General features: G+C 36.1%; 1 protein-coding gene across 2 annotated transcripts in view; it reads right to left on the bottom strand.

Moving 5' to 3' along the window:
• LOC136863106 (transcription factor grauzone) overlaps positions 1–13,155 on the bottom strand; it is a 133,348-nt gene that overhangs the window by 26,867 nt on the left and 93,326 nt on the right. For both annotated transcript variants that reach the window (XM_067139444.2, XM_067139445.2), the window contains exons 2-3: positions 12,209–12,352; positions 11,844–12,097 (exon numbers count right to left, since the gene is read on the bottom strand). In XM_067139444.2, the coding sequence (XP_066995545.2) occupies positions 11,844–12,097; positions 12,209–12,352 (398 nt within the window). The remainder of the gene's footprint in view (positions 1–11,843; positions 12,098–12,208; positions 12,353–13,155) is intronic.

Below are 13,155 nucleotides of genomic sequence, written 5' to 3' on the forward strand. Positions count from 1 at the left end.
TTTAATAAACCTGCACTCTTAAGTAACGGGCTTCATATTTAATTTCGTAATCCACAGTCCTATTTAATACGTTATGGGCCCAGAGTCATGAGTGAGGAAGTGGAATTAAGAAAGAAATACGCGAAAGTGTGGTTACGTTGTTCTGGAACATTCAATAACGTGTCGAGAAAGAACAAGAAATGGCGTCGTCTGCAATGACGAGCATCGAAATGCTTTCAAAAGACAATTTTGATGAGTGGAAAATCCATATGAAAGCATTACTCATAAAAAGTGATGCGGAGAGCTATGCAAGTGGTGCAAAAGTACAGCCCGAAGCAAATGCAGATAATGCGGCCTCAGTGAAGGCATGGGAATCAGAAGATCGTAGGGTCATGTCAGATATACTTCTGGGAATCTCTTCAACCGAGTTGAAACAGGCAAAGAGATGTGCGACGTCGAAACAACTTAGGCAAATTTGGAAAATGTGTACCGTCCAAAGGCCCTGCAAGAAAAGCTAACCTGTTGAAACAAACAGTGCTTCAACGCATGAACATGGGCGACGACGCTTATGATCATCTGCGAAGATTCTTCAATGTTGTTGACCGACTCAGGGATAAGCAACAACAGTCCGTCGAAATTGTTACTCAACAGTTTACAGGAGAATTTTGATAGTTCGCGTATCGCGATTGATTCAAGTGACGAACCCCCGAATTCCGCAACATTGCGTATAAAAGCAGTTGAAGTAACGTGCGATCGTGTAATCCACAGACTCACTTGCAGAACGCGATGTTGGTGCAGAAACAGAACAATAACAGCTGGGACTATGGCAAATCGAATAAGCATGACGTAACATATTCAGCTGTTTCAAGTGCAAAAAGCCTGGTCACAAGGCAGTGAAATGTTGATCGAAAATTAAAAGTTATTAAGATTTAAAAAGACAGAAAACACGCTGTTGTACGCTGCGCCAATTTCGAGTGTGCATCACGAAGCAAACGAGTCGCTGGCTCATTCGACAGACAAGAAACGTTGGTGTTTGAATAATGGGTGTACCGCACACATGACCAACGTCATTGACAGTTGTAAGTGTATTAAATCGAACATTTAGGAAACGCTGAAATTGGCGAACTCCAGCTCCACAAAACACAGTGCCAATGGTATTGCATTAGTTGGTGACATGAGTGATCAAACGCGATAAGAGAGTTGACTTGAACGAAATTCCGGATTCACGAACCAGTATTCCGTCGGTCGGTCGGGAGGATTATTGACAAGGGTTAATGTGTGACATCTGATGAACACAAGGCTGAAGTTATCAACAAAAAGGACAACAGTGTAGTTGTGCATACGGATCGGGTCGGCGGAGTATATTTTGTGACTGATTCATGTGTGATCGAGCTGAAGAAAGCTGCTCTGGCAAGCTGTGAAGAAAGGAAATCTCTGATGGACTGGCACAGGAAGATGAGACATTTGAATGTAAAAGATCTTTGAGAAGCAGCGAGAAACCACACAGCGCATCGATTTGAAATTAGTGACATTAACTCGATCATCGAATGTGTGGTTTGTTTTCAGGGGAAAATGACACGCCAGCTGCTTCCAAAATCGTCTCAAAGGAAATCTGCCCCTGGTGAACCCATACACACGGATGTGTATGGGCCCAAGAAGGTCGAACAAAATAGTTGTGCCAGATACTTCCGATACATTCATCGACGACTCTACATGTTGGAGTGAAGTTTGTTTTCTAAGAAAAAAAGAACATAGTACTTAATGAATTCCAGGCCTTCAAAACAGTGATTGAGACGCAGTTCGACAAGAATATAAAGTTTCTGCAATCTGATAACTGAACGGAATACGTCAACGGGCTGTTTGACGACTTGTTGAAGAGCTCCGGCATTAAACGGCGATTGACGGCACCGAACAACCCTGAGCAAAACGGGGCAGCCGATCGGAAAAAACTGCTACTTAGTTGAAATAATTCGGTGTCTACCGATCGAGTCTGGCCTTCCACCGTTGTTCTGGGCAGAATCAGTGTCAACTGCGAATCACATAAGAATCACTGACCAACTGCTGCATTGGATGGAAATACACCCCATGAAGCATGGATGAGAGAAAATCCAGATTTGGGGAACTTTCAGGAATTTGGTTCATTGATCTACTGTTTAAACTGAACCAAGAGCACAGGCAACGTTTAGCCACGTGCACTAAAGGGCGTGTTCCTGGGCTTTGCTGTGGCTTCTAAGGTCCTCAGAATTTGGATCACTGAAGAACATTGAGTGGAATTTCGCGCGACGTCCAGTTCCTGAAGCAGCTTCCAAATGTGGATGGTCGTCGTTATGCGGATTTCCACCCAGAACAGATGACCGCTATCGTCGAGACTGTTGACAATCTGAGCGCTGACAAGAGTGCAGAAAAACATGTCAACAATGGAAACATTTGATGTCGTAGTGAACAGGGATGACTCCATCAACGTTCAAGTTCAGCAAGATGATATACAACTGAATTTGACAGATTTGGAAGATGAACCAAACTTCTTGAGCTTCAGTGTGGATCCAGTTCCAGTTCAAGTTACAACATCAATGAAGCAGAGGCCGGGTGGGCTTAAGAAGGTTCTCACAGGAAAACCTGGCAGACCAAGGAAGCATCAGGTTAGAAGTTGGAGATCATCTAGATGCTGTGTGCATTAAGTTCACAATCTTTGGCCCCATTGAAGAAAAGTTGACAGAGGCAACAGCTGACGAGTTTTCCTCATTACTGAAAAATGATACCTGGGACTTGGTGGAGCGTCCACAGAATTGCTTGGGTCATTTACAAGCAAGTAACGGGTAGGAAGATCTGGCAAGTGAACTAACAAGTCACGAGCAAGGGAAAAAACAGCAGGATCAACAACAACAACAACAAATATTGCACTGATGGCTCTATAACTAAATGGAAAGATAGGATTGTTGAAAAGTGATTTTCTCAATGTCCTGCGATGAATTACAGGGAGACCTATCCTCCCATGGTGCGACTCAGTTCGCCTTGATATGGCTCATGCAGCGCGATGTGGGATGCGTGTGAGACAGTTGGACGTCTCCACTGCCTTAATGGCACTGTTGACGAAGAGATTTGGATGGAAGTTCTGGAGTACACTGAAAGAGTTTTGAAGTTCATCATTGAAAGGAAGTATGGCACAGAGGATGTAATTGACAAGACCAAGAACATGTTTTCCGAGCTACTGAAGGAAAATAGAGTAGGCCCCACGAAGAAAGTGCTATGCAGACTGAAACGGGCTGAACGCTGTTCATACCAGCGTTTGGAACAGTTTCTAAACCAAGGGAGAAATATAATGACAGACAGCTTCTTCATAACCCTCCAATTTGCTAAGAAGCTCCCACACAAAAACATTGTTGGTGGGAACAATCAACCCTCATTGTCATGAAATACCTATTGAGATGAAGAAGTACATTATACTTTACAACCATCTTGTGAAAGACTGGGATCATACAGTGCATCTTGATATTGTACCAAGGGAAGAAGAACATCCTTCTTCTTAGCACACAGCACGCTCAAGTAATAATGAGCACGGACTGATAGAAGAAGCCATAAACTGTAACTGTCTACAGCGGTACGAATCACGGGGTAGATGTGGTGGTCCAAAATGTCTCGTAAATATACCACCAAGGGTGCATGCAGAAGGTGGCCCAGCCTTGTATTTTAAAATATCCTAGACCTAACAGCTATCAATGCTTGGGTCATTTACAAGCAAGTAACGGGTAGGAAGATCTGGCAAGTGAACTAACAAGTCACGAGCAAGGGAAAAATCAGCAGGAACAACAACAACAACAACAAGAGGAGTTTGTAAGACTGTGTCCATATAAAAAGCAGAAGAAGTGCCAAGCTGCAACAAGTCTAGCAATGCCTGCATCAAGTGCCTCAAAGCTATGTTCAGAAAATCTGCACGAAAAGCAGAATTTGTGTGCACAAAATGTGTTTAGGTTGTTTTTAATTTCCTTAAAGTACTTATGAAAATGTGCAATTGTTACAATATGGAAAACTAACAAAAGGAATTCAGTTGGTTAATTTTGTGAAAACTCCTTAGAGAAACAGAAACACAATGCAGCTGTTTGTGATTATTCATGCGTCCATCAGTAATATGAAAGGTCCATATACTAAAGTCAGGTCTTTGTGTGTAAAATAAATTTGTGGAAACACAGTAGAAGAAAATACTGTACATCTCTTATTGAGTTCTAATTTAAACATTTCCAAGCATTTCTTATGATGGGTCAAAATGACCCTTTACCGCTGTTCTAGGAGTGTAAGATTCTCAGCTGTTCTAGTGTTAATTCTCTTTTGTTTCAAAAATTTGGAGCAGTTAAGGCTAAATTTCTTCAATTATAGTCACGTCATCTATTTCTTTAAAATAATATAATGTACATATATGGAAAATTGTTCTAAATAACTTTTGTCTGCTCTTTCATCAGCTATTAATGAGAAAGCCTTGGAATTATTGATATTTTGTATGAAGTTTTCCAAGTTATTTTCCTGAAATAAAGAAATCATTTCATTTAGGATTTTATTGCTTGTACACAGGGCACTGATGAGATCTCCAAATGTTATCTTAACAGATCATCTGTTATAGCATTTTACCAGAGCAGAGCTCAGAAATTACCATCATTCACTGATCGCTCATCAGATTTTAACTAACACCTTTTTTTGAGCCTCTCAAAGCTAAACCCTGTTGTCCACAAAGTTTTATCATTTCTGTAATAGGTGTGGGTTTTTTCTTGTTTTGTCTGATAATATTCCTTTCTCCTTTTCTCATATTTAACTATGCATTAATAGCTACTAGGTACTTTGCCTTTACTACTCTTGTTTAAATTCTCTAATTTTAATATACTATTCTTGTGGTACATAAACAATTTGTACTTCTCAAAATAGATAAGGGATTTTGTTTTAGTTACTGAATGGCTCAGTTACCAATCCCTTGAGTTGATGAGAACTAACACTAACATTTTTCTTTAGATAAAAAAATACATGATTCACAGAAATTGGCATCCCTAATTCTAAGAGTAACTCAGCCAGATGAAACATTTCAGCCAGTGTGCCTGGAATCAAAGATTTCCTCCTCCATAAGCAGGAAATATTTCTCCGGAGCCAACCAGATGAATTTATATGTGCAAGAGATATTTTCAATATTCTTGCTTAGAAACAACTTTACATCGCAACGGTGATTTTCACGACCACTATTTGCAGTTGCTGACTGGCTGTCATCCATTTTAGTTATAGCTAGGAACTGCATTCTAATTTTGGCTATAAATAAATATTTAAAGTACATTAAATGAAGGGAGATATAAAATGTCTTGGAATACCACACAAGGTGTCCCAAAATAGGAATAAGAAACTCTGCCTATCAATTCTGCATCCAAACAAAAATGTCTATGTAACTAAATCTCAAAGGATTTTCAAGCTATTGTATGTCAAATCTCAGTATTTACTGATATCTAAAAAATAAAGAAAATTGCTTATAATATAAAGAATAAATTGTAAAGCAAGTTAAGTTTTAAAAAAATCAGTTTAACAACATGTTACCATCGCATAGAAATTTTAAATATGTTATTAAAAATAAATATTAGTAGATGGAAACGTATTTAACATTTTTTCATATTTAATTTTTTCAACCTTGGAAATAGACTACTACCATCACCAATAAATACAATCTACCATTTTAGTATGGAACATTTTTATCTAAATAAAATTTTTAAAAACAAAAATTGTGGACTTAAATTTATTTTATTTAGTGGCTTTCGAAGTTAATTGGATTTAAAGATATTTTAACAAGAACTAGAGCTCAAAAATGACTACAAAAAAGTGTAAGCATTCACTTTTTAAAAAACATAATCTTGCCCTAGTATTTGAAGACTTGAATACGAGAATATTTCAGAGACACTTCTTGGTAACTGCTTCCTCCAAACTAGATTCCATATATTCTGGTGGAATGCTTTCACATGATGCACTTGTTTGCTTATCTCTACATGCAGCTTTGCATTTTGCATTAGTTTGATTCCTAGGTATTTGAAGCTGTCCACTATTTCAAAGTTCTGACTGCCAATATTTATGATTCCTTTCCCTACTCTGTCACCACTTGTTATCAATATCGTCTTGCTCTTCTCCACACTGAATTTCCTACTGTATTTTTCAATCACTTTTACAATTTGCTTTACGTTGCATTGACACAGATAGGATTCATGGCAATGGTGGGGCAGGAAATGGCTTGGAATGGGGTTGAAGCGGCCAGGGCTGCTGACAGTGGTGTTCGAACATACTATCTTCCGAATGTAAGTTCACAGCCATGTGACCCTAACAGATCCCCCGGTTTTTACAATGTGTCCAGTTGTTCTTGTAATTTATTAGAGTCCATTCCCCACATCACAATATTATCAACATCATCCGTCTTCATCTCTCTTTCACCAAATGCTTCCATTGACTCCTTCTCAATTTCATTCACTGCCATTACAAATAATAGTGATGTGGGAACACTTCCCTGTCCTGGTCGGTATCATTCTTAAACAATTCCCTCCTTCTAACTGTGATGTGGACACTGATAAAAAATTTAATTTGGCATACTGAATGTAAATTTCCATTGCTTGTTTGCCAACACTTTTTCTTATCATTATTTCTCATACCTTTTCCATACTAACACATATATTTATTATGCCAAGAAATGTTATCACTAGATTTTTGCCATAATCCCAATTTCTTTCCATTAACTTTCTGATACTAAAGATGGAGTCCATCATTGATCTGCCATTTCTAAAGCCATATTGCTCCTCTTGTAACTGTCCTTACCTCTCAGTCACCTTTCTCTGACCCTTTCCATTATTTTTGCAACTTGTAATAGGAGTGTGATTCCTTGTTCCCCCCTCTTCAATACTGGTATTATTATTCTCATTCCACATTCTTCTTTCAGACTTCTGTATTCATATACATTTTACCAATCTATTCAGCCATTGCAGACCAACAGGTCAGCTGTCTTTATCATCTCTGTGCTTATTTCATCCATCCCAGCCACTTTTCCCATTTTCATTCTTCTGACTGCTAGTTCCACCTCTCACTGCAATTCCAAGTCCACATTTTCTACATTTAATAGTTTGTCAAAATACTCTTTCCATCTTCTACCTCTTCTGCAAGTGTTAATAACTTTCCACCCTCCTCTTTCACCAAATTGGCTTATACCCTTTCCTTCATCTTATAAGTCCATACATCATTCTTTTTCTGCCATTAACATCCTCCTCCATATCTTGCATCAGTCCCTCCCAACTTTTCTTCAGATACCACTATCCACTATACACTATCATATGTCTTTCTTATAACAAGAAATATCATCACTAGATCTTTGCCATAATCCCAATTTCATTCCATCAACTTTCTCATACTAAAGATGGGGTCCACCGTTGTTCTGCCAGGTCCAGCTGCCTGTATCATCTCCAAGCTTATGTCATCCATCCCAGCCACTTTTCCTATTTTCATTCTTGCTTTCCCTCTCCCCCTCTCTCTCTCTCTCTATTGTCTCCTCTCAAGCCATTTCTTTCACAAGAAACTACCAATTTTTCTTCAACATTTCTTCTTCCATATCCCTTAGGTCCACTTACTTCATCCTTCCCTAATCTTTCAATTTCCACTTCCTTCACATTCTCATTTCACCATAATGTTTCCTTTCTTTCACTTTTGTGGGTGTTCTTCCACAGATCTTCTCTGCACAACTTACAAATGCCATTTTAATCTTCCACCATTCCTCTTCCACACTTTCCTGTTCTTTGACCGCAATGTCATGTTTCAGAATCTCCTGGAAATGTTCATGTACTTTTTTATCTTTTAATTTCCATACTTTTATTTTCCTCTCTCTCTTGTCTCCACTATTCTTTCCATCTTTCCCATGTTCATCCTTGCTATCAGTACTATCCAACTGTCTATGTTTTTCAATCAATCAATCAATCAATCAATCAATCAATCAATCAATCAATCAATCAATCAATCAATCAATCAATCAATCAATCAATCAATCAATCAATCAATCAATCAATCAATCAATCAATCAATCAATCAATCAATCATCTGCACTTAGGGCAGTTGCCCAGGTGGCAGATTTCCAATCAATTGTTTACCTCATATTTACATTTATTTATAATTGTTTACCTAGCTTTTTCTTAAATATTCTCAACTTGGAAATTTATCAATCATTTCCCTTGATAATGTATTCCAATCTATTACTCCTCATCGTACAAATGAATATTTGCCCATATCTGCCCTCTTGAATTCCAACTATATCTTCATATTATAATATTTCCTAGTTTTAAAAGCTCCACTGAAGCTTATTCTTCTTCTTAGATCATTCCACGCCAACTCACCACCAACAGCTCGAAACATACCACATAGCTGAGTATCTCATCTCCTTACTACCAAGTCTTCGTAGGTACAGTTTTCATTGTGTATATTTGTGTCCTTTGTAAATATTTATTTATCTTTAATTTTAGATTCATATCTATTGTACATAGCTCGGATTGTTGTAATTCGGCATTTTGCTGTTGCTGATCTTGAATAAATAAATAAATAAATAAATAAATAAATAAATAAATAAATAAATAAATAAATAAATAAATAAATAAATATCGACTTTGGAGCATCTGGTGAGAAAATGCACAAAAGGCAATGCTAATATACACATGTGACACAATTGTACATCAAGCAACAGTTTGCACCACACAAAGAAAATTTGAATGTATGTGAGTTAAAGAACAAAAATTCAGTAGCATATTCACAAATCAAAATAACTTTCTAAAACACTGCTGTACAATATCTACTATTCATATTGTCCTCCTAAAAATGGAAAGACAGCATGAGAAAAGGAAAATATTTCACATGATCTTTTTTGATTTAGAGAATGAATTCATCACATGATCCCAATTAGCTGGCACTGACACAACAAAATACTAAAAGCTGGTGTCAACTACATTTAAGTCCTATGCCCAAAGCCCACTTAATGCCTTCAAAATCAATACTGGTATCCATCAAGCATTGGCCTTGTCCCCTCTAACTTCCCTTCTTTATATGAATATTTTAACAAATGACAATGAAACTAGCCATCCATGAATGTTGTTGTGTGCAAATGATGTTATGCTAGTAAATACCATACTTCTTGTGTAAATTATTTAATACTAAAAGGGTGTGGGGTAATAAGCTTACTTTTGACAACATACCATATAAGTTCTGGGAAAAGGAGATTGGCGTTCGGTTTCCCCATTAAATTTGAGGTTAAGAAATTTTACTGTATAAATGAAACGAAAGATTAATTTGATTGAACAAAATATATTCTTGAAATTATATATAAAAAATAGTAAGTCTTGTTGTGATAAAACAGATGAGAATATGAAATTGTGACATTGCAACTGAATGAAACTAGGCATGAATTTGAATTCTTCTTGACCGGACATTTAACAATTTATACGAAATATATCCCTCACTGTTTCACTTGACTGTACCTTCAACACTTTGAGTGTAATTATGATGTATTCCTTAGATCTGGTGTTTACTGTAGATGTGTCAAGCCTAATTTGGTGATGTATCCATGTGACTGCTTCTTCTGCATCCTGATGACTACTTGGTAAGTCTATCCTTCTTTGACTTTGTGGTAAGCCTTTCCATCCGTAACTTCAACTAAGAGACCGACCAACTGCAACCTCATTCTCTCAATGACCAATGAGTAATGAATCACTGAGTCCTCTCCTTCCCGTAGACTCCCGTTGACTTATTGACTGACTGAGGCCTCTGCATCTCGTTCACACTCCAACCAACTGTCACCTCTCCTTCCAATTGAATAATGACTGACGCTACAAGATACACCCACCTTATATAGGCGTTAGGTTGACGCACCTACGTAACCTCCAGAAATAACAATAATCTACTCCCACCTCGCGACAGATATTACATACAATGGTGAAATAGCCCAGAGCGGCCTGGGTTTCTCAAAGAAAGTGAGCTCAGTGCTAAATGCTCACGATGACATAGCCATCACGTTGCGATGACTTGACAGTAATGCCAGCAGCATTGCACATTGTAGCAATGTCACATCCAACATCTGATATTCAGCAATTCTTTACTGTACATGTCTTTAGTGTTAATTTACACACACGTATATATGCATATATACCTATTAACTACAATCACGTAAGCGACAAGCATTGCAGAATCGAACTGAATAAGAATAATAATATAATAATAGTAATCTCACAGATAAAATAATAATAATACGGACATAATAATAATAATAATAATAATAATAATAATAATAATAATAATAATAATAATAATAATAATAATAATAATAATAATAATAATACAGATATCACCTTGTAACGGGATTTGAACCGTTACACTTGTAATGAACTCAAACATTTATTGCTAGAGTAAAAGATGTGACTTGACCAATTTGGAATCTCAAAAAGACAAGTGAGTAATGTGTAATTTAGCAAAGAGGCCTAGTTCAAATATCTTGGTTCAAGTATCACCTCAGATTACAGTACTATTGCTGGTGTGAAGATATGAATGAGTGCTGTCTGGATGAACTGGTATCAGTGCTATGCAACAACAAACTTCTGTTACTCCTAAAACTCCAGCTCTCTAGCATTTAGAGTGGTGATCTGTCTGTTGGTCCTTGATGTAACTGAATGTTAGCCTGTAACAATGAAGTATGAATAGGCATTCCATGCAATGGAAGTGAATATATTGTTATTGGATATACATGAACAGATCGGGTGAGAAAAGTAAGCATGTCCTGGTCACAGAGAAAATGTAAATGGTAGTATGGACTAAAATTTCATTATAAAGAATGTCTTCATATTTATGATTATCTTTAACTTACAATCATAAGGTAAAGGTGAAACAAATCAAATTTAGTTTCATGCTGAATCTTACATCAACAAAATTGTTTGTGGTACGGTATTGGATTAGCTACCGGTCTAAGCTCGAAGTATTATATCTATAGGTATAACTTTGAGTATGACCACAATGTTATAGCTGGGTAGGCTGATGGAGGACCTCAGAAAATTAACTCCTTTAGATCTTAATGATAGGCCTAAGTAAGGAAATATGAAAAAGAAAAAACAGTTAAAGTGGTGGGAGGTCAGGGACCATCAAATTTAATTTAAACCTATTAATTCATTTTTCCAAAGAGTGAGTTGATATAATGACTGTAAGTCAAAAAGCAGATAAAATAAATTCCCAGCTCTTTCATCTTTACAGATCAATTCTTTGAAAGCATTGTAGTGTAATAATAAGATGAGCTATTGAGAGTTCATTGGCCAATATTTATTAGTATTTATCCAAAACAGGAGGTACAAATGATAATTTTGTTGGAATGAGGGTACCATTAGTTATTTTTGTACTGTACTTAGTATGAGGCCTTTCATATAAAAAACTAATCAATTTTTATTGGAATATTGGTTACAGCTCATTTCAGTTAAGTTCATTATTTATATATTAAGATATTGGGTTAAAACTTGTCCATTCCAGCTTAAAACTGAAAGGAGAGAGAAGTTTCATTAGCAATGAAAAGAATGGTTCCATACTGACAAAATTAATATTTTTGTGTACATCGTGTAAGAAACAGACCATGTAGAGAATGTAACATTTTAGCTAATACTTGTACTAATTTATATTCATATTTATGATTATCTTTAACTTACAATCATAAGGTAAAGGTGAAACAAATCAAATTTAGTTTCATGCTGAATCTTACATCAACAAAATTGTTTGTGGTACGGTATTGGATTAGCTACCGGTCTAAGCTCAAACTATTATATCTATAGGCATCAAGGCTATGTTTTGCAGGTACTCACTGTGAATTCCTAGGCAAAGCTAATGGTTCAGAGCTGTTCTTTGCAATTTCTTCATGTAACATAACATTAACTTCTTGTATCACATGGCACTGTGGGCTTCTTCTTCTTTTTCTAATTTTCACTTGATCACTACTATTAGAAAAATTGCCTCTTACATCACTGTATGCTGATGAAGAGGGCTGGTGTATTGCTTTTTCATTAATTTTAATATTTAAATTAATTTCAGGAAGACTGCTTATGACTTTGTTTTGGTGCTGAAAAGAAACAGAAAGTAAATATATGAATGAACAAATGAACTGTTGAACTGGTCATATAATCCATGAGTATTTAGTTATTATAATTATATTTCCTATGACTGTCCTCACCTCAAGTTCAATTTCAGGATATATAAAGTATTTCCTCAATTTGTCATGTGTTCTTCCAGCACTCTTGTAAAAATCATGGAAAATATCCAACTTGTAGCAGCACAGTGGACATATAACATCTGGGAGACAATCTCCCATCTTAACCTAAGGGGACACAAAATTCTATGATTAATTATCAAATAAAATACACAAAATCGTGTATATGAAATAATACTAATTATTTACTGTTAAATGAAAGACTTATTGGCAGGACCTTTCAAACACCAACATTCTTTCTTGCTATCTTACTGCTGTGAGGATTCATTATAAGATTTTGAATTTGTTTTAAAGTTCTTACTCTCAGTGATCATAAAGACAATACAAAATAATTCCCATTCAATGGAAAGTATTTATTAGAGACTAGCTAGATACTGCTGTTTAGCTACAGTTTTAAACTGAAAGTTACCTTTCAAAGTTTTACATTTTGGGTAGTTTGCTATCAGATGAGCTCATTTTGTATGGCAAACTGTTTTAAAGGAATGAATATTTTTGGATCTAACAGTCATTCAAATCCCACAGAATTGGAATGTTTTTAAAACCTGAATGTAGACGAGACCAACTTGTGAGATTTTGACTTTGTACATCAAACAGTAATGGAGGAACAAATGTTTTGTTGATATCACATTGATTATGTATGTATTGTTAAAACCACACTCACAGATTTTTATTTTATCTTGTAAATATTGATTATTAATATTGTATAATATTTAAAAAAATTAGGATGTGCTATCCTAACATTGAGGTATTTGATGTTGTTTTTTTTCTTTTCAAAATGTTCATTATTGTGCATATGTTAGTATTAAGAAATCACTCGACAACTCCTATATTGGAAATTCTAAGTTCCCATGGAGGGAATTAGATTCTAGATTCTAGATTAGATTCTCCTATATTGTTGGCATGTTTCAAAA

Source organism: Anabrus simplex, chromosome 2 (genome assembly GCF_040414725.1).
Source record: "Anabrus simplex isolate iqAnaSimp1 chromosome 2, ASM4041472v1, whole genome shotgun sequence".
In the NCBI taxonomy this organism is placed as follows: domain Eukaryota; kingdom Metazoa; phylum Arthropoda; class Insecta; order Orthoptera; family Tettigoniidae; genus Anabrus; species Anabrus simplex.